The sequence below is a fragment of the Liolophura sinensis genome, chromosome 1 (assembly GCF_032854445.1).
Source record: "Liolophura sinensis isolate JHLJ2023 chromosome 1, CUHK_Ljap_v2, whole genome shotgun sequence".
Taxonomy (NCBI): Eukaryota; Metazoa; Mollusca; class Polyplacophora; order Chitonida; family Chitonidae; genus Liolophura; species Liolophura sinensis.
This window is the reverse complement of record NC_088295.1, coordinates 39,654,971-39,678,373: the sequence shown is the minus strand read 5'-3', so window position 1 is coordinate 39,678,373 and position 23,403 is coordinate 39,654,971. Positions and strand designations below refer to the sequence as shown.

Genomic DNA, 23,403 nt, shown 5'->3' with positions numbered 1-23,403 from the left:
AATAGTTCCCAGCGGCTTCAAACGTTGTATTTCTCTCAAATACAAGCAGTTGGCACTGGCCTCCCTCAAGTGAAGTCACACATCCTAAGGACTAAGATAAGTATGTTTATTTGATTGGTGTTCAAAGACTGTACATACTCAAGAATCCGACAGTTATCTGGGAAGGAAACCGGACCACACGTCAAACCACAATCATCTGGCAAGTAACCTGGACGCTTCCACATCTTCACGCTGTATATGGTGTAACAATGGTGTTCATGTACTGGGTCAGGGAAAGTCCATGCCCCCAAAGTGTTGAAGCTGCTGAAGTGTCATGCCCCACAAAAAAAAGTGCCCAACAACAACAAAAGCTGTCAAAAGGTTACTGCCATGTGTTTTAACTCAAGTTTTTACACTTAACTTTGGTAGAGCAAACTGGGTTTTTCACCAAAATATGGCTCCTGTCCTGCGAAATATCAATAAACCATAACAGCTAACATAAGAAAGATCAAAGTCACTTATATCTGTGGGAGTCCCTTCTTCTTTATTAAGGTTATAAAAAAATTTACATATGCTTCAATTTACAATATATATGTAGGTATAAATATTTCGACAATAATTTGTATTTTTCTTCTTTTGACAATTTTCATGAAAAAAAAAAACGTTCAGAAATGTAATGAAGTTGCATTTCAGGGAAGCTTTCAATGAAGAAAACCCACTGTAACATAAATGTATGATACTCAGTTTGTTCTACACCTAAAATTCAAGCTCAACAAATGATAAATCTTCGTTAAAACAATATAGTATATCCAAGAAACGTGCCATGTAGTCTTGCGGTAATATGTATATTACTAGAAGAAAAAGCAACAATAAATTTCTTTGTTGCTTTTTTTCTTTCACTCTTGTAGATGTTTTAGAGTACTGTACATACATTTTCAGCTTAATTAGAGAACAAGGCATGAAATAATTGTAATTTTAGTACAGAACAGGTCTCAAATTAACGTAACCATACTTTCAAATATGCCTTTTTTCAGAAATAAGAAAAACAAAGTGGAGAAAAAAGTTCTGGAATGGTATATATCTTGAGTTACTGGTTACAGGAAGTAACAGAGTATTACATCAGGCTATGTTACACTTACCCAATTAACCAATCAAACAGCCTGGGATTGGCTCATGCTTCTAAAATAGGTCAAAATAGGGTATTGTGGGAAGGCTGAGCTAATGTAAACATTACATGTAGAATACAGAATGTGTAGGCATGGGATGTACAGTATTCGGTGAGACTCCCTCATCACTGACTGCCCATTCTGCTCAAATCTTCAGGCCAGAAATCGACCTTTCAAGGGACTGAAACATGAGAAAACACAGAGGAATCAAGTCAAACAGACCAATTTCAGTTCCCCCAATAGCTGTGGCAACCATGCTCAACGTAAACCTGGTCAACAGAATAACATGAAGTAGGGCTTGGACAAAATCAGCGGCTGTATGATCCAAATAGGTAAGATGTCAGTTTCCAACATGAATGATGATTAATGCTTATGCCACAACTTTGCATACTTCAGCACTTTGTATACAGCCCTTGATTCACACCAATTCCATTTTTTGTGTTTTTATTTGTTTTAGATTTCAACTTGACAATATGTTTGAATCCATCTAAGGTTCTAGGTGTCATAAAAATTTGCATCCAACACACCACATGTGGGAAATTGTGTTAAAACAGCAAAAAGTACAATGCTGTAACACTGGAGTCTGTTTGATCATCTTCCCTAAGCCTCCAATGTGCCTTGTCCAATCCAAACTGTGATCTGGCATATTATGTACCAGAATAAGCAAAATGACTGATGCTTAAGAGACATACCTTGAAGTCCCAGATGATGATGTTCCCATCCACAGCAGAGGTAGACACTTTAGTGGCATCAGCTTTGGTGCCACTGTGAACAGTAACTTGTCTGAAATTGAACCAAAACAAATTAGTTTCTTTCCTAACATATAACTTGCTTTTAGTGTAGAAACTGATTTCAGAATAGGAATTTTCTGTACTCAATAAATTAGTGCCAAAACAACATCTTGTATGTCAAAAAACAAAAGCTCAGTTGTTCAGAGAGTATGATTATACGCAGCAAAAGAAAAATTACCAACATTCTTTTAGTATTCTGAGTAACATGTAGGACTTTATACATTCCAGCACTGGCCCTAAAATTATCATGTAAAAATTCTTCTTAGAATCAAAATAAGGTCATAAAACATTATTTTTGGTGAGCAGAGCTCTAAAAATCAGCCAAGATGAGCAAGCCTTGTCATCATATTCAAAATGAGCAAGCCTGGTCATCATATTCGAAATGAGCAAGCCTTGTTATCATATTCAAAATGAGCAAGACTTGTCATCATATTCAAAATGAGCAAGCCTTGTCATCATACACAAAATGAGCAAGCCTGGTCATCACATTCAAAATGAGCAAGACTTGTCATCATATTCAAATTGAGCAAGCCTGGTCATCATATTCAAAATGAGCAATCCTGGTCATCATATTCAAAATGAGCTAGCCTTGTCTTCATATTCAAAATCTTACGTCAAATACAGCAATTCTGAGTTCTTTTTCCCTGAACTATGCAATATATCATGGAGCTGAAATGTGAGGGAATCTTTTGAGCAGTGCTGCTTACAGGATAGTGTTCTTGTGGAGAGTCTTGAGATCCGTGGAGGAGTCATCCACGGCAGCTTTCTTATCCAGGTCTTGGAAACGCTTCATTGCACTACAACATATTCACAAAATATTCCTTAGTTACAGGAAAAATTCCTAAGTTATAGGAGAAAATCAGGTCACATTGACAATTACACTGAAGAAGCCGATTTGGTGAAAAAATTATAAATAAATTTTACTGGGAATTATTTAGACCACACATGTAAGTACATGTAGCATCATGATAGTTATAATAGGACAGTCATATCCAAATCATTTAATGACAGCCATAGCTCATATGATAATATGTCAGCCATACCCCAAATAAATGCAATGCTACATCTCATCATATGACAGACACATCATGACTGAAAACATAGACAACATCATGTACAGTATCCCAATACAGTGACGCCAGATGACATCCCTCCCACTCACACCTGATACGAGTAAAAACCTAGTCAATTTATAGGCTTGAGCTGTTGTGTAATACGCAGTAGGGTCATCCACAAGGTCACCTACCTGACAGTGCCCCCCTCTTTCTCTTTTGGTATGTCAAGTTTGCTGACAAAAGTCAGCCGTCCATTGTCCGCGTAGGAATACACCATTGGGTTACAGTCATAACCCTGTGGGTAAGAGAGGGAATATCACAGTACTACAGCTGGCAGCTTAGTGTGAACAGGGTGAGCTGCGCTATCTAATAGGAGACAACTCATTGGAAGGAAGTTAATGTGGAAGCTAGAATGAAAGAAGAAAACATCAAAACCAGACACCACCTTTACAAATTACAGTTACCTACGAAACCGCTCAATGTGCACTTTAAACATGACACTCAACGACTGTTAGCCATCCAGGATAGCAATCGTGATATACATCCAGGATAGCAATTGTGTTATGTATACAGGATAGCAAACGTGATATACATGTACATACAGGATAGCAAAAATGATATACCTACAGGATAGCAATCGTGTTATGTATACAGGATAGCAAACATGATATACATGTACATACAGGATAGCAAACATGATATACATACAGGATACCAATCATGATATACATCCAGGATAGCAATCGTGTTATGTATACAGGATAGCAAACATGATATACATGTACATACAGGATAGCAAACATGATATACATACAGGATACCAATCGTGTTATACATCCAGGATAGCAATCATGATATACATCCACGATAGCAATCGTGTTATACATCCAGGATAGCAATCGTGTTATGTATACAGGATAGCAAACATGATATACATGTACATACAGGATAGCCATTATGTTATACATCCAGGATAGCAATCGTGTTATACATCCAGGATAGCAATCGTGTTATACATCCAGGATAGCAATCGTGTTATACATCCAGGATAGCAATTGTGTTATGCATCCAGGATAGCAATCGTGTTATACATCCAGGATAACAATCGTGATATACATCCAGGATACCAATCGTGATATACATCCAGGATAGCAATCCTGATATACATCCAGGATAGTAATTGTGTTATGCATCCAGGATAGCAATTGTGTTATGCATCCCGGATAGCAATTGTGTTATGCATCCCGGATACCAATCGTGATATACATCCAGGATACCAATCATGATATACATCCAGGATAGCCATCATGATATACATCCAGGATAGCAATCATGATATACATCCAGGATAGCAATCATGATATACATCCTGGATAGCAATCGTGTTATACATCCAGGATAGCAATCGTGTTATACATCCAGGATAGCAATTGTGTTATGCATCCAGGATAGCAATCGTGTTATACATCCAGGATAACAATCGTGATATACATCCAGGATAGCAATCGTGATATACATCCAGGATAGCAATCCTGATATACATCCAGGATAGCAATTGTGTTATGCATCCAGGATAGCAATCGTGTTATACATCCAGGATAACAATCGTGATATACATCCAGGATAGCAATCGTGATATACATCCAGGATAGCAATCCTGATATACATCCAGGATAGCAATTGTGTTATGCATCCAGGATAGCAATTGTGTTATGCATCCCGGATAGCAATTGTGTTATGCATCCCGGATACCAATCGTGATATACATCCAGGATACCAATCGTGATATACATCCAGGATAGCAATCCTGATATACATCCAGGATAGCAATCATGATATACATCCAGGATAGCAATCATGATATACATCCAGGATAGCAATCGTGATATACATCCAGGATAGCAATCATGATATACATCCAGGATAGCAATCATGATATACATACAGGATACCAATCGTGATATACATCCAGGATAGCCATCACGATATACATCCAGGATAGCAATCATGATATACATCCAGGATAGCAATCATGATATACATCCAGGATAGCAATCATGATATACATCCAGGATAGCAATCGTGTTATATATCCTGGATAGCAATCGTGTTATGCACCCCGGACAGCAATTGTGTTATACATTCAGGATAGCAATCGTGTTATACATCCAGGATAGCAATCCTGATATACATCCTGGATAGCAATCGTGTTATACATCCAGGATAGCAATCATGATATACATCCAGGATAGCAATCGTGATATACATCCAGGATACCAATCGTGATATACATCCAGGATAGCCATCATGATATACATCCAGGATAGCAATCATGATATACATCCAGGATAGCAATCATGATATACATCCAGGATAGCAATCATGATATACATCCAGGATAGCAATCGTGTTATATATCCTGGATAGCAATCGTGTTATGCACCCCGGACAGCAATTGTGTTATACATTCAGGATAGCAATCATGACATACCTCCAGGATAGCCATCATGTTATACATCCAGGATAGCAATCGTGATATACATCCAGGATAGCCATCATGATATACATCCAGGATAGCAATCATGATATACATCCAGGATAGCAATCATGATATACATCCAGGATAACCATCATGATATACATCCAGAATAGCCATCATGATATACATCCAGGATAGCAATCATGATATACATCCAGGATAGCAATCGTGTTATACATTCAGGATAGCAATCATGATATACATCCAGGATAGCCATTATGTTATACATCCAGGAGAGCAATCATGTTATGCACCCCAGACAGCAATCGTGTTATACATTCAGGATAGCAATCATGATATACATCCAGGATAGCCATCATGTTATACATCCAGGATAGCAATCATGATATACATCCAGGATAGCAATGGTGATATACATCCAGGATAGCAATCATGATATACATACAGGATAGCCATCATGATATACATCCAGGATAGCCATCATGATATACATCCAGGATAGCAATCATGATATACATCCAGGATAGCAATCGTGTTATACATTCAGGATAGCAATCATGATATACATCCAGGATAGCCATTATGTTATACATCCAGGAGAGCAATCATGTTATGCACCCCAGACAGCAATCGTGTTATACATTCAGGATAGCAATCATGATATACATCCAGGATAGCCATCATGTTATACATCCAGGATAGCAATCATGATATACATCCAGGAGAGCAATCATGTTATGCACCCCGGACAGCAATCGTGTTATACATCCAGGATAGCAATCATGATATACATTCAGGATATCAATCATGATATACATCCAGGATAATAATCAAAGTAGAAAATGTAAATGTGGTCTGCTGAATAAGCTTTTATGGCCTTCTGAGTACAATTTACTCCTATTTTCTGTTTTGAAGGCATCAGAGGAGCGCATTAGGATGATATTATGAATTCAGCGAACAAGGCAAGATATCTATCTTCCATAAAAATGCTACTTTAGTTCACATGTAAGAAAGGTCTTCACAGTGTGACTAACATATAAACTGAGTAACAGATTGTGCAGCCTTTGTTTATACTATCTCATCTGGCAATGATGCATGATGAGTTACTGATCTATCCAACATAATATGGAGCAATCATGTGTAATGTTGATAATATTGAGCAAAAGCCTCAATACTAACGCAGACATACAAAGCTCTTGATCATGCCACTTACCACACAGACCAGGGAGTTCTCAGAAACCCAGGAGCAGCCCATGAAGGGAAGGAACTCTGTCTTCACAAATGACAGCCTGAAAATCCACAAAGCTCGCATTAACAATAAATCTACAATTGCACATAAACCAGATGAAAATACATGACTTAATTTATCATTACACATAGAAAGCTTAAGTAAATATGGCTATTTCACCAGCTGAACAATCTATTTTTAGGCACATACATGTAAGGCCTAATCAAACCTGTCAGCTTGCACACATGAAATGAGTAGACACAAAGGCAGATACTATGGAGCCATAGTGTTTGTAAAATACCATACACATATACGCAGTAGTCAGTCAAATTTGATTCTACCTTCCCATTACATATCATAAGTTACTGACCTTGGACCACTTTCACAAAACTTCGTAAGTCATATTTCTCAGAACTTTTTTTTTTCATAACAGATGTTGTCTAGGTTACTGAGCCATAAGGTGATGTTATTTGCAAAAAAAAGTTATGAAAAATTGATTTATGAATTTTTCTGAAAGTCAACACTAGTATCTTCCATTCATATACACCTACACAACATTAAAGGGCATCTTACGGGCAATGTTTACAACAAAGTCTTACTTGAGTCCATCAGCACCATTGACGACAGCCACACTAGAGTCGTGTCCAACCCAGGCCAGTTTGTCTCCACTGGCAGAGAAGGACACAGAATGTACCCAGCCTCCTGCAAAAAAGAGGAACAGGAACAAGGATGATGCCAGGTGTACAAGATATATTTCAGACATATTTTTTACAACATCCCATCTTCTGACGAGCCATTAACTTAAAGAATGGAATGAGTGAAAGGCAACATCGATTTTTTGCAGGATGTCATAGCTATTGACAATTTGAGCTTGTTTAATTCAAGTCAACATAAACTTCAGAATGAAAAATCTAAAGTAAAGCTTTAAGTTCCTGAAAATAAGTAAATGCACATCAATGACTTCATGACTACATGTATGTTGTCCAATTAGTTTAGAGTGAATTTATGATAATTTTGTTAGACTATACACTAAATGACAGTCAAATGACAGTCAAACTCTGTCATGTTTACATCATGAGTGGAGAGGTGAGCATCTCTCAGATTAAATTGCATGATTAATGGTATCAAGTTGAACATTTTTACCTCCACCAGTAGAGAACTCCGCCAACAAGTTTCCAAAATTAAACTTGGTGCCCCAGTGATTGGCTGATGGCTTGGACTCTACCTCCTTCAAATAACCAGAGAAGACCCTGCAAAAAAAGTTCATTTTATTATTTGTGAGGTTTGTAATTATGGCTTGGCTCAAATACATGTATGGTATAATTTACCTCTTTTGTACACATTTCTTATATTGCACTGAGATATTTTCAATGGTGTACAAAATTTAAAAAATGTTTTCAAAACTATTAAAGATGCATTTACTGTGACTATGCTACATTTTATAGGACAAGCCACATTTCAAAAAAATTTAGACTGTCCTTCAGGTAGAATTTAGCTTTTTAGATGTATGTTTACAAATTACAAAGAAATACTTAAAACATGATAATTTTAAAGGACAAACCTGCATTTAAAATCTGTAGAGCCACAAGCCAACAGGATGTTATTGGGATGCCAGTCCAAGCTGAAATACAAGGAATATTCTTTTTTCATACACCAAGAAGCTGTTTTCACAGACATGACAGAGCAAATACATGTAACCACACTGATGACCTTGTACAGGGTACAGGTAAAAAGTTTCAATCTATCACGCCTTGCTAAAGACACACACGTTGGTGATATCTGAACCGTTCACTATTGGTAGCAGCTCATGAAACACATTTTGTATGGATAGTTACTTACAAATAAATGCAGTAGAGTAGGAAACCTACAAACATCAACACTTATGGGGCTTCATTTCTTGAGTCCATACATCAGGTCAAGCTGTCAAGCTGGGGTGACTTATCTTACCCCATTCATGAGATGTGAACAAAATTCATCACAGTACACAAGCCACTTCTGATAAACAGTAATTGTGCATACCAGTCTCATGTGACGGACAACTGAATGTCCAGATTTACTCTTTCCACATGTAGATAAGGCCACACCAATTAAAATTTTGTTTTACAGGCAGAACAAATCTTTTTTCTCTGAGGGTAGAAAAATAAAAGTGCAAAATCATCCCATTTGTGGAAAATATGGACTGTCCAAGCAATTGTTCCTGTTAAAGACTCATTTATGTGATAGGAAAACCTTCACAAATAGGAAAATCCTCTAAGACATTAAGATAGGACAATATCCAAAAACTTTTATTTTATTTTTATTTTTTTTTTCTGTTTTGGGACTTTTTTGTGTTGTCTCACAGGTAAACGACAAAATATAACTGGCGTTGCCTAAAGAATGAAGAGAGAAACACAACTCAGTGCTGTCATAGGACTGAGTACGTGCCAGCTCACCTTGTTACGGTTGATCTGATTGGCTTCTTGATGTGCTTGCTGACCCACCAATCATTGTCCTTATCAAAGTAACACACAGACACGACTCGTGCTCCACTTCCCACAGCAAACTTATTTTCTGTTAACAAACATGGGCATATAACATCATGCACGTACTGGTAATTCATTTTAAAAAAATCACAAAGATTCTTCAATTTTGTAAACTGTTTGTTGTCTTGTACCCCAAAATCTGGGAAATCTGTTTTGAGCCACCATTACAACTTTAAACAATGATATCAGGTGTTCAAATAAAGAGGGAGAGTTTACCAATCAAGTAGAATGGTTTCTTCACAAAGATGACCAGATTAGACAACAGAATGTCTTCAATAAAATATCTGGTAGTCTTTTGAAATGCCACATAAGTAAATTTGGTAGAAAAAAATCACTTCGAAGACATGGATAGGTATGTATGTTTCGGTCTTACGTCATACTTTACAATTTTTCAGTCATTTGACAAAAGAAATCAGTAGGTGCATGTACATTTACTGTGTCTTCTTGTGTCATGGCGAGTCCACTGAAACACTATGCCGAAGACACCAGGCATGACACCCCATCCAGTCATATTATACTGACATTGGGCCAACCAGTCCTGCTTCCTTGCTCTAACCTCTTAGTGCTGAGCACCAAGCGAGACAGCAACAAGTAAATGTACCATTTTTTAAATCTTTACCAATGTTGAGACAGACGCTCTAACCATCAGGCCACCAAATAGTATACAAGTAAGTTAGGCCATCTTAGTAGGGATACATGTACTAAGACAGTTATGAGAGTTAACTGAAAATGAAGTCATAGCACAATTGTGAAAAGGATCCCTTATTTACAGAGAAACCCAGTCACCACCAGTACATAAATTCTATGCCTTACCTTGAGGTGACCACTTGACAAAGGTAGCGGCACGGTTAATGCGAAGAATGACAAGCGTCGGTTTCCACTTTCCATCAGAGAAGGTCCAGACATAAGCATTACGATCCTGTAACACAATGGCCAGACAAACTATACAAAAGAAGCCAAAATCTACAGCACAATCTACAAACCCCACAGAGTACATGTTTATAAATGTATGCGTTTGTGATGCTTTGGAAACTATCTAGATATTAATTCACATCTTTATTTGGTTGCTGTTGACACCACTGAAGATTTTGTAAAACCGAATGCTTTGTGTAAACCACTGACTGTAGGCTAGTTCTTAATGAAATTTTCCCCATATTAGGCGAACATCAGAATCAGAAAACGGTCCCTAGATGAAATATATAAAATAGAACATAATAATGAGACTTACACTGACTGAAACTGGAAACTATTACACTCAATACAAGTCAAGTGAATATGACACCTTGCAAAATATGTTGAAAAATCAAGAAGTATTTCAACTCACAGCTCCACAGGTAACGATGCGGTTACTATTGGGCGCCCAGTCGATACCGGTGACCCGCTGAGCATGCTCGGTCAAGGTCTGTGTCTCCTTCCAGCCTGACCCATCCTTAGCGTAAATCTTCACCTCTGTACCACTCAAGGACAAGGCCAATTCTGTCATCAGCACAAACAACAACTTCACATTTTTAATTTATCCAAATAGCATAGTCATTCATGAATGTTTACAAAATCTATTCCTTTTCACGTGAATCCAATTACAACATGTGTAATCTGAAATTACTTTCCGTATCATGTTTAAAATATTTCAGAGATGTTTTCCTCTAAATTATTCACTTAATTATTTAAACACTATACTAAAGAATACACATGTATTTCACTTATGTGATCGTGGCAAGTTACATGGGTGAAGGAAACCGGACAGCCAAGTGTAAACCACCAACCTTCAGCAACTTACCAATGATGTTTCCCACACTACACAGAGATGTGCACACTGTCGTGACTGTATTAGTGGAAGACAAGTGGTCTGACACACCAACATGAGCATCAGGAACAGCTTATTGCCATAAAGGTAACACAAGCATTGAGAGCAAATGGATCCCCACATTTCCTGTCCAATGCTGGTGCTAAACCAACATCTAGAGCCCGTCCGATGGAAAGGCAAGTACCTTAAATAATTAGACCACGGTCCACAAATCATAAATGACTGGATTATATATACATACCAAATACCTAGTAACGTCTGTCAGTTGGTGATAAATGAAAAAACAAGCCTGTAATATCCATCAGGAATACTTTTCAAATGACTATCAAACATACCACTCCGGTTTTTATTCCATGTGTGACAAGTCACAGGCAGCACACCAAAGTTATGAACTGAAGTCATCCTCAGAGTTTCGGTTGATCAAGATATCACAAGTAGCGGGAAAAAGAACGTCTGGAAAAAAAAAATTTATTTGGCTATACATTTGGATATCTGCAATTTAAGTAAACACAGCACATTTTACAGAAGACAACCATTTACAAGATTTAAAATCATCACATCTCAGGATTTAATCAAATAAATTACAAATGTATATTCTAGGAAACTGTGGATGAAGAAGTAGTGATCACAGAATGTTAAATTTATTTATTTATTTGATTGGTGTTTTACGTGGTGGTAGGAAAACCGAGGGAAACCCACGACCATCTGCAGGTTACTCACAGACCTTCTCACTTATGGCCAGAGAGGAAGCCAGCACAGAACGCTAAATTAGTAAATGAACAAAATATGTGGAACATGGATGGAGTGGCCATCAATTCTTTTTAATATCACTGTTTTACCATGTTTCATTGGAACATTATCAACCAGAATGTTATCTCTCTTAAATGGTGGAGAGCAAATAAAAAACATAAATTGTGTTAGTAAGTGTTACTTGTTTTTATTTCTTATTTTATTATCTCAGGGTCATTCTTTGCCACAGTATCAAGGTACCAGATAGCCCCAGGAGACTACTTCAACTCCTCTCTTTATACTGGGCTGGTGGAGTGTTGTTGCCACAGGGGTAACCAATGGTAAACCATGCACTGGTGCACGCCATATCCAATAAGTTCTTTCTAAACAATGACAGTATAAAGACTTCTCTCTAAATTTCTTTGTACTGGGCTGGTGGGGTATTGTTGCCACAGAGGCAACCACTGGTCCACTGGTAAAACATACACCGGTTCAGGCCATATCCAATGTCCTTTCTCATCAATGACAGTATAAAGAGAGTTGAACCTACCCACATTGGGCTAGGTACCAGGCAATGGCCATGAGTTTAAGCAGCAGCTGAGACAAGGAGTTGTGGTCGTAAAGTGTGCATATGGGAACAGAGCCTTCCTCCGATGGCTTTGTGGTCTTCTTGATAATTTTTCTCTCATTCTGTGCAGCTATTGTTTTCGCACGTGGTTTACACGTGGTGAAAAAAAATCCTCAGTCACAACGTCAATTTCTTTTCATTTTCAAAGCATCTGGCACTGTATAATGTTACTGCACTCAACAATTAGCTTTCAAAACAACACTGTGGTTCATCTTTGCGTGCCAAGCTGTTCTGCTGATTGGAATACTTAAATAACGTTGTGATATATTTTTATCTAATGTCAGATTTTCAATAGACATCAACATGACTGATGTACCAATTCAGGTCAATCAGCTAGGATGCTCTAAAATAGCTCTAAGCAGACCTTCTTTTCGAATTCGACTGAGATTATGTGAGGAAATATCTTCTAAAGGTCAGGGTCAATGGCTGCAAAAGGTGCATAAATCTTAGCTTTCAGACAGACCATGTATTAAGTGGATTTGGATATTAAGTATTGCGTATGCAGCGAGCTTTGCCGATTGGGTAGCTGAATACAGATACAATGTCATAATCAGGTGCACACATCATCCAGGCTAAGGATGGCAGCGGTCTCCGCGTATCAGTAAGTATAAGCCGTCCTTAGACCAGATTTTTGGGCTACAAATTAAGGATGAAGAACACAGCTACAGAGTATTAAAGCACCATTAAGGATAGGTGTTAATAAAGAATTACTACAATTAAATTATGACACTTCATTTGATCGCCACCTCAACATCGATCAGATCACTTCCCAGCCTAGAAATCGGCTGGGAACTTTAAAATTGGGTAAGGTATAGTTCACAAGCGGAAAGCTATCCATAGTAAGATATGTATATGGGGGGGGGGGGGGGGGGGGGGGGGGGAAGAGAAATCCGCCAAATTGCTTGGCAGAATGAAATACTAAAAACTTTGATGTGTCATCCGCAAAATTCAAGTGAATTACTTTCGTCAATGGCTTCAGTGGCTTCTGGATAATTTTGATCTCATGTCCTGGCATATACGAGTGGAAATTCCATAATATCTCGCTTTATGAGTCCTACTCACAAATCTTACCACATCTTCATTTAACACGTGCAGCTATTGTTTTCGCTCGTGGTGCATGTGCATTTGTGGTAGACGTTTTGGTGGTGAAAAAAAAATTTGCAGTCACAGCGTCAATTTCTTTTCATTTTAAAAGCATCTGGCACTTCATGCTTCTACTTCACCCTATAATAAGCTAACATAACAACATTGTTGTCCATTTTTGCATGATGAGCTGTTCTACTTAAATAATGTTGTGATATATTTGTAAATGATGTCAGATTCTCAACAGACAATAACATGATAGGTCAATTTAGGTCAATTGGTAGATAACACCACCCAGTGATTAGCTCAAAACAGATCTTCTTTTCGAGTTCGACTGAGATTTTCTGATGAAATGTGCAACAAAGATCAATGTCAATGGTGGCAAAAGGCGCATAAATGTCTTAGATTGCGGAAAAGGACTCCAACTCCTTTTCTTATACTGGCCTAGCGTCATTGGAGAATTGACGCTTACAATGTTAATTTTGTTCTCCACAAAGGTCCAGGCCTATAGTTTCTGTTATCGAACAAGTTCGCGCAAATAAAGGGCACCAACCAAAACAACCTGATTTCCACATGCGCCGCACCGCCATCATACATCTCTACTCAATTTGTTTATTTATTTATTTATTTATTTATTTGATTGGTGTTTTATGCCGTACTCAAGAATATTTCACTTATACAACGCTGGCCAGCATTATGGTGGGTGGAAACCGGGCAGAGCCCGGGGGAAACCCACAACCATCCATAGGTTGCTGGCAGACCTTCCCACGTACGGCCGGAGAGGAAGCCAGCATGAGCTGGACTAGAACTCACAGCGACCGCATTGGTGAGATACTCCTGGGTCATTACACTGCTAGCACGTTAACCAACTAAGCCACAGAGGCCCATCTACTCGATTTGGAATAGATTCACTATAGCCATGAAAGCTTCCATGGTATACACTCATCTGCAAATGACACCATCTTCATAGCAGCCTTCATGGCTATAATCGATCTATTCTAAATCCAGTTGGGACGAGCGGTGGCGGTGAGCAGGTCTTTCGGTTGTCTTTTATTTGTGCGAGTCTTGTTCGATAATCGGCCTGGACCTTTGTTGAGTGTGAAATTAACATTGTAAGCCTAAAGACTCCAGCAACGCTGGGCCAAGACAATGAGTTGAGTCTTTCAGGGACAGGACAAATCAAGTATTAAGGCATTTGGATATTAAGTATAAAGGGCATATGGATACAAAGTATGCAGTGAGATTTGCCAATGAGGAAGGTGAATACAGATACTATGTTATAATTGGGTGCACACGTCGTCCAAGCTAAGGATGGCAGTGGTCTCCTCATATCAGTAAATATAAGCCATCCTTAAACCAGATTTTCGGTCTCATTACTTCCGTGTGTTGTTGGGCAGCTCACGTCTAATGTACCCTGACCGTCTGTGCCGATCGTTATTTCAGTATATTTTACGCCAGTGAACAATTGTCCGTACTTCCAGACATAAACCTAACAAACAAAAGGATCAAACTGCAACAAAGATAATATATTACCTTACAAATATATGAAGAAATTCGCGGACTCTGGTCAGTCAACACGAACTCCTACTATTTTCTCGACAGAAGCGTGAGTGGAGGATGACACACCTATTCCGCGATGAGATTTGCTTATTTCATTAATGCAAACCGTGGGGTGTTACTATCAAATATAATTTTAAACGTGCATTGGTAATTTTGATTCAGTTTTTGATTTGTTTAGGAACGTGACTTTTTATCTATTTAAAATCTGCTACTTTATTTCAATTACTTGCTGCAAAAATATTTTTATCGTGAGCATGGCGTCTTGAACTCTGACCTTATAACTACAGAGTTCAAAGGTCAGGGTTTGCTGCCGCGCTCTTCCTTGTTGAAACTGACATGTGTTTGAGAGTGAAAGGTGGCTGAATGTGGAAGAAGCGACTAGATGCGTTGTTCCGGGACTAACCCACGGACGTTGAAAATGGTGCTGCTGCCATCGCAGTTCAGCTCTTGGACATTACTGATACTGGTGCTGAGTTGCTTTAACAACAGTGTTCAAGATGACAGCTGGGTGAAAGATCCGTCAATGTGTGAAGGTGTGTAGAGACTATAGGCCTACTTGTAGAACGTACAAATATGTATGCTTGTGGTTTAATGCCGTACATAATAATTTTTCAGGTGAGGAGTCAGTAGGTGTCTAGGTCACTGGCAGGGCGAGTCCATGCCCCCAAAGTGCTGCCGCCACTCAAGTTATTATTATTCCTGTTGTTCATAATTGATGTTCAGAAAAATTCATAGTTATATTTTCTGATAATTTCATTGTACACATATAATTGCAGTGAAAATGTGTCTTCATTTTCCGATCTTGAACTGTTTTTTGCGTGATGTCAGTAAAGCTGTACCTGGCTAAAGTTTTCTGTGCATTAACAGTTGCACTTGATGATCTAATGTTTCAATTGATAAAGTGTAGAACTTAGCACAGCACTATATTCTGTATTGGCTTAGTTCATGTCATATAAAACTAAATATGTCAAAGCCTGGAGCCTTCTGTAAAATTGTATTAGTTGTCTTTATTATTGCTAGTGATCAACTGTTATAGGATCATTATTTTTCCTGTGTGGCAGCCAACTTAGTTTGAACAAACCTAACTCTGTCAAATAAGGAAGTAAGTGAGTACCACTATATAATAACTATAATCCTCCCTAGTCAGTAGGCCTATTCATAGGTGTAAGTTTATTTTCAGCGCTAAAATTTCAAATTCAAATTTTTCAAAACAAATCCATATGAGTTTAAGTGTAAAACAACAGACAGTCTTACTGCATGGATTATGTGCATATTATGAAGGTATATTTAATTAGCTATTATTTGAGAACATTTAGCCCAAATTTAACTGTGTTCTGAGGAAAGCATATCAAGGTGCATGCCTAAGACCCCACTCCACTTGAACCTCATTTATATTTGCCCAATCAAAAAAGAACAAGTCTTGGACATCTTTCAACTTCCCTGTAACCCTGGCGACCCAGTTGTACTGTATTTGTGCCCATGTGTGTGCTGATATCAGGCCATCATATCTTCATGGCCATAAGCTACATAGAATATACTTCCAGGCTTATCTAGGTGACTGATAGGCAGTGTCTTTTTTTTCACATTAATACATCACTGTCCATGGCCTGAAATGTACAAAGGCTATCCTATTTACTGAAAGTCATAAAAAAGTCTTCTTGTTAACCAAATTTAAACTTTGCAGATATGAATACACCTATAGTTACAAGGTATGCAATAATACATACATAAGAAATTTGGAATTATGTAATTTTAATTTGTCTTTGTGCCAATTTTGTAAATGGTGTCATGTTTAGACAATGTCTCATGTGGCATGACCTGTACCACAGCTGCCATTAGGCTACCCTCACCCATATCTTGGCTTACAGCGAGTTCTTTTGTAGAACTTTGTCCCCATCATAAAATTGAATATTTGTCTGTATACAACACAAATGGTTGTTTTGTGTATAAATGGAGTGACATGAAATAAATGAACCTCAAAATTGTCGTTTACAGACTGAGATAAACCTAACCATATTCTCTGACTTAGCTTTACTGTAAATCAATAGCGCAATTAATAATGAAGTTCATTACCGCTGACTGTACCACATGTACGCATAATGCATGTGTGATCACAGAGATCAAGTGCTTCACAACACATCACGATAAACCCTGAGGATGTAAGGGCAGAGAATGTGGATACTTTTGAGTTCATGGCATGCATTTTCATTGGTATGTACATATATGTAGTGTTTGGTACCGATCCATCATTGGAATCACAAGTAGTAAGAAAAATAAAAGCACTTGTGAGCATGCACCATATTTGATTTACACCAAACTTATACATGCATTTAATTGAATGAGAGAGGTAAGAAAACTGAAACAAAACGTTTATTTGATGGTCTAATCTTAAGGTGGATTCAGTGGTATTACATGAACTTGTATATATTGATAATATGGTGGTAGGGGTAGAGGATAGACCCATACGTGGATGACAAACCTGCTGGTGTAAAGACTTAGCTTGCCTTCTACAAGCTAACAGAAGTATGAAGTGCCAGATGCTTTTAAAATGAAAAGAAATTGATTACTATTGTGACGTAATGCCTACAGGGCTGGTTGCCATGGTAGTTACATGCACTTAACATTAAGAAGGCTTCCTTAAATTGGACCCTGCTGCACTGGCATAGTGGATAGCACATCTGCCTCATATGCAGTAGGTCCGGAGTTCAATCCAATCTCTAGTCTGTATATTTTTTTATTTATTTATTTGATTGTTGTTTGACACCATACTCAGAAATATTTCACTTCTAGTCCTATATAAGACTTTAACATTGTTAATATTAAGATTGGTACTGCCTCACTTGTTGCTTGGCGTAAGAGGAGTATTTATATATTTGATTGTTGTTTAATACCAAACACAAGAATTTTTCACTTATAAAATGGTGGTCAGTCATCTCTTTTGGGTGGTGGAAACCTGAGTGCTCAGGTTAAACCACCAACATTTAGCAAGTTACTGACGAACTTTCCATCACATATTATACAAGAACAGATATGCACACCATATTGGTGGAAGATGTGTGGTCAGTGGTTTCCCTCACATGTAAACCTACACCTCATAATAGTAGTAGGAGGCCTCCATGGCTGAGTTGGTTATCGCACTAGTGCAGAGTAATGACCCAGGAGCCTCACACCAGTATGGTTGCTGTGAGTTCAAGTCCAGCTCATGCTGGCTTCCTCTCCGGCCGTATGTGGGATGGCCTGCCAGCAACGTGCGAAGGGCCGTTGATTTAACCCGGGCTCTACCCGCTTTCCACCCACCATAATGCTGGCCGCTGTCGTATGAGTGAAATATTTTTGAGTACGGCGTAAAACACCAATCAAATAAATAAATAAATAATAGTTGTAATAAGCACCAATCAATCAATCAATCACAATGTGGATGAAGTCAGTGATGAAAGTTTGATGGCATGTTCGCAGTTCCCATAGTTAGACCTCTTGTCCAATGATACATGTAGCTGGTGAGAAAGCCAAACACCCAATACAGTGGATTGTCTTCATTGTACATATGTATGCAAACAGTTCAATCTGCTTGCAGTCTGTAAGTTTCTGGCAACTGAACTGAATGAGCGTTTGGTGGAGACTGGAAAGTCGAAAGAGGTGCTCGAAACTGGACATGGGTTGGATGAAAGAAATAAGAAGAAATTCAAGTACAACACATCGTAAGCTTTGTTTTTCTTTATATTTATATATTTAATGCGGGTAAGGAATGTTATTTCCACGTGTACTATAAAATAAGTTCATTGTGCCTTAAACTTAAGATTAATGGATTCTTACTGCGTCTGAACTCATTTAAAATAATAAACATACCTTTTCGTATGGCTTTATTTATTTATTTATTTATTTATTTCTGTTGCATCTTGTTTAAAGGAGAAGAAAATTTAAATATTAATCAAATACCATTGAAAAGAGTATGCATTTCCTCGCGGGTGCATGCCATAAAAAAAATTCTAATATGTACCTCAAGTTGATAAATTATAAATCAAGTCAGTGCCAAAATCCGCTGTGGGCGACTCCATTTTGCATAAGAACTAGCCCTGAAGTCTTCTGTGTTAGGAGGAGAATTGCCGTCTGAAAGCGCTGAATTGCAGGTCGTACATTCCTGGTAGAACTCTTCTTCCCAGAAGGTAGCAAACAGTACAGTTCATTTTCCGCTTGATGATCGGGAAACCAGAATTTTGGACGTAGGTGCCGAGTCTACATGAACAAGCCAGCAGTTTTAACGACTCTCATTGGCTGAGGGGCAACACCACCACCCCACCCCCCACCCCCAGTATAAATTACAAGGTCTTAAGATAGAGGACGCCATGGACTCAGCGATTTATGCCAGCTTTGCCGTTTTCAAGATTTACATGTATGGCGAGGTAAAATCGCAGAATTATGCAGCAGGCACCTTGAGATAGACAAAAATGTGCTCTTTTCAGCCTACAGTGTCATGTTTTTATGTTTTCTTCTCCTTTAATGGTAATTAGCCATATACTCATGATTTTTTCACACATTTGTTTTACAACTACAGAGAGCTGAGGTTGACAGAAGCTCTTCAGGACCCTCACATATGTGAAAGAATACTGGAGTACAATGTCCATGCTGAGAGAGAAGGAAGTTTGAGATACGCCAAGGGGAGGAGCCAGACCATGGATACATTACATGGCCTCAAGTAAGTACACGATACCGCAGTGCAGAAGGGTGGGAGTGGGAGATAGGTCGACTCTGCCCTTTCTAATGCCATTTTGTTGATTTATTTAGTTATTTGATTGGTGATTTTATGTATTGAATAATATATTAAAACCAGTCAGAGCATGAGGGAAGCTTATGAACATCTGCATGCAGACCTTCCCATGTATGGCCGGAGAGAAAGCCAGCATGACCTGGACTTCAACTCCTCGACTTGAGACTCCAGGGTCCATTTTTTTTAACAGAGTGTCCAGATTTCATTTTAACCCATGTTAAAAGTGCACAAAACTGGGGTCTTAATAGCATCAGTTTTCTGTTTTGCCCGCCGGGTTGGATGTGTCGATCAGTCATAGGCTAAGCCTGTGTAATGCAGTAAATTCCTAATGTGTTACTTTAAAATGGTCATCTGAAAAAAATTTTTTGAATTGAGATTTTGTGTGATTCAGAAACGGTACGGACAGCATAAACAGTATAGAAATAAATAAGTTGTTTTATTTCGTCTTCAGGGACAAAGGTGTCAAAGTAGAGTTAGGTATCCCATATGAGCTGTGGGATGCTCCATCAGCCGAAGTCACAAGCATGCAGAAAAAGGCAAGTCCCAAATCATGGAGATGAAGAAGACAACCCAAGCTTCATCAAAGTTCTGATTAGTCTTATATTGGTCTGAATACATAAAATGGTTGGCAGTGAGCTTGGATTTTTTCTACTTTCGACTATTAAATCTGATCTTTTAAAATGTTTGTTTTAAGTCTTCTTAAACCCCAATAATGTAAAAAGAAATTGTGTCCATATTCCTTTTTCTGATCTAATTACATGTAATAAGCAGTTGAGGTGCATTTGACATGGTCGGGTTTAAACTTTAACCAGAATTCCCTGTAAGCAGGAAAAAGTAGAGAATTACAGTGTAAGGGTAAACAGACATGAATCATTTAAAATGTGACCATACTTCATTGGTATCAGTTCTATATGGAATAATTAAAGCCGTACCTTATTATACGTCCCCGCCATTAGGCAGAGCGTATTATGTTATAGCAGTTTTGTCCATCTGTCCATCCGTCCGTATTCACGTCCAGTCTATAACTCCAACAGTTTTCCACATAGAGTTTTGACGATGTGTCGCGACTCATTTATCCATTTTCAAGGTTGTCATGGTGACTAGATAGCCATTTTCCTTTTATATACTATATAAATAGATTTGATTTTTGTGTCCAAGCAAAAGGGTTGTTGTCAGGGTTACCAGGTTGCCAGTTTCCCTTTGTATACTACATAAATAGATGTGATTTCGTGTCTATGACTCCAACAGTTCCCTGTGTGGAGTTTGGTGCATACAAACATAAACAGACGACGTGTCATGACTCACATTTGTTGATTTCCGCTGTTGTCAGGGTTACCAGGTCGCCAGTTTCCCTATGTATACTACATAAATAGATGTGATTTCGTGTCCGGCTATAATTCCTACTGTTTTCCACATAGAGTTTTAATTTTTGGTGGATGCATAGATACATAGATGAAAATGTGTCATGATTCACAGTTGTCCATTTTTGTGGTTGTCATGGTAACCCAGATAGCCATTTTCCTTATATATACTACATGCATAGAAATGATGTTGTGTCAGAGATAAAAATCCAACTATTTTCCGTGTAAAGTTTGGATTTTAGGTGAACATCTTTGCCCACATGTGATTCCCCTTAGGGGTTATACTCACCATAATGCCACTGGTATTCTTTTATACATGTCAAACTAATGCCTTTGTTGGGGTATATGTTATGTTCAACTGAACTCTTGTTGCTATATAGCATAGGAAAGTTTCCTTTTCGTTAATAAGAGTTTAGAATCTAGACATTTTTAACAAAACCAGTTTACTATAAACAAGAATTTGTATAGGTTCCTCTGCACACCCAAGATGGATAGGGTGAACCTGATCACATGACATCCAACGACACGCTACTGTAATTGATGTATACTCTTTCTCTGCTTGGCAGTGTTACCATTTGGTAGAGAAGCATGAAGAGGATATAGAGGAGTGGTATTTTCACAATCAGAAAGAGGACATCATGAGCTACTTGTGCAGGAAAAGGGTACTCACTGAGGGAGATCAGAGTGAGTCATGCTCGATAGGTTTTTGTCACATACTTGTATGCATGTTGTTTGCTCTACTCTTTATTTATTTGTTTGATCGGTGTTTTATCCCATATTCAAGAATATTTCTCATGAACGACGATGATGCATATGGTAAGAGGAAGACATGCAGAGCCTGGGGGAACCCATGACCATTCACAGGTCGCTGGCAGACCTTCCCATGTACATCCGGAGAGGGAGCCAACATAAGAATTGGCGAGATGCTCCTGGGTCATTGTACTGAGTCAATGCTGCTTCTGGCTTGATTTATAAGATTGCTCACGACACATCATTATTTTGATGCTGTTCCACAACTTGCATAATGATACAAATGTAAGTTTCTTCTGGAACTAATATAACAGATTGACAGAGGTGAAGGCAAAGGAGTTATAGAAGTCCCAGGTTTCTTTCATCAAATAGAAGCACATGTATTACTTTGTTTTTTACAGAGTGTTTAGATGAAAAATTTGTTCCAAAGGACGATGATGATGAGAAGAAGAACAGAAAAGGAGATACAGGAAGTCCTTCTGGGAAGAAAAAAGGTTTGTTCACATCTTAGGGGACAATTCAGGATTCATGTTTTTGTTTGATTACAAGTTCACAATGAGTGAATAACAATAAGAGTGTCTCCGTGACAACAAGAATGTTGTGTTGGAATCTTTCTGGTATCGCTTAAATTTTTCTGGCATTGTTGATGTGTTTGATGTTAATGCATTTCTTCAAGACAGGTAACTGTTAAGTGCCATTTGGTTTATTATATTAGTGATCAGTATTTCTTCATCTGCTATGTTATACTATTTAATGTCCTATCTACGAATGTGGAAAGTATGATTCATGATAACGTAATTACTTGCAATGCATATTTTGTAGAGGGAAAGAAGAAGAAGACAAAAGATAGCAAGGATGCAAGCGATGCTGATAAATCTGAGAAAAAAGAGAAGAAAAAGGGAAAAACGATAGATAACAAGTCCAAGGAGAAGAAAGATGAATTGTGATGAAAAGAAAATGTTATTTACTTTTATGCAACATAAAAAAGTTCCATTCCATATGTTTATTTTCTGCATTTACATTGTTTGTTGTTCTGATATAAATCATTTTAATCTTTGATTTTAGACTTACATTTGATGGTTAATTAAGATATGGTAACTTCGTTATGGTTTCCGTGGTGTTACATGTCTGTAGCAGGTATTCTGTATTGTCAGTGGTTCAAATCTTCAGTTGACCTACATTAACCTGTCATGTATTCTTATCCATATATGTAACATTTTTAAAAAGCTATGTCTCAGATTTATGCAAATTGTTTGTACAGTATACTAAGATATAAAAATACTTGTGATGGGTTTGACCATGCTTTATGTATCACCACCGAATCTTGTCATAATTGTTATTCGTTTAGGACATCTTTTGTATTGAGCTATGCATGCTAATGCTAAAGACATAATAATGTTTTCCTTGCACTGTTACTATGACAAAACCTGCCCAGAGAAGAAAGCTGTAATGATGCTATACCTGATTATGTCCAGCCCACGC

At 38.0% G+C, this 23,403-nt stretch overlaps 2 protein-coding genes across 2 annotated transcripts; one reads left to right on the top strand and one right to left on the bottom strand.

The window, feature by feature from the left end:
• Positions 1–502: 502 nt before the first annotated feature.
• Positions 503–15,118, bottom strand: LOC135470260 (actin-related protein 2/3 complex subunit 1A-like). Its single transcript, XM_064749090.1, has 13 exons — positions 15,019–15,118; positions 11,381–11,498; positions 10,566–10,717; positions 10,055–10,160; positions 9,152–9,269; positions 8,281–8,340; positions 7,863–7,969; positions 7,319–7,421; positions 6,705–6,780; positions 3,183–3,286; positions 2,644–2,733; positions 1,838–1,928; positions 503–1,326 (listed from the first exon to the last, which is right to left on the bottom strand). The coding sequence occupies exons 2-13, from the start codon at positions 11,445–11,447 to the stop codon at positions 1,291–1,293; spliced, it is 1,110 nt and encodes a 369-aa protein (XP_064605160.1). The 5' UTR covers positions 11,448–11,498; positions 15,019–15,118; the 3' UTR covers positions 503–1,290.
• A 261-nt stretch (positions 15,119–15,379) lies between these two features.
• Positions 15,380–22,997, top strand: LOC135481942 (protein canopy 4-like). Its single transcript, XM_064761727.1, has 7 exons — positions 15,380–15,578; positions 18,620–18,743; positions 19,598–19,738; positions 20,262–20,346; positions 21,738–21,855; positions 22,323–22,415; positions 22,744–22,997. Exons 1-7 carry the CDS (start codon positions 15,428–15,430, stop codon positions 22,866–22,868), a joined length of 837 nt encoding a protein of 278 aa, XP_064617797.1. The 5' UTR covers positions 15,380–15,427; the 3' UTR covers positions 22,869–22,997.
• Positions 22,998–23,403: the final 406 nt, after the last annotated feature.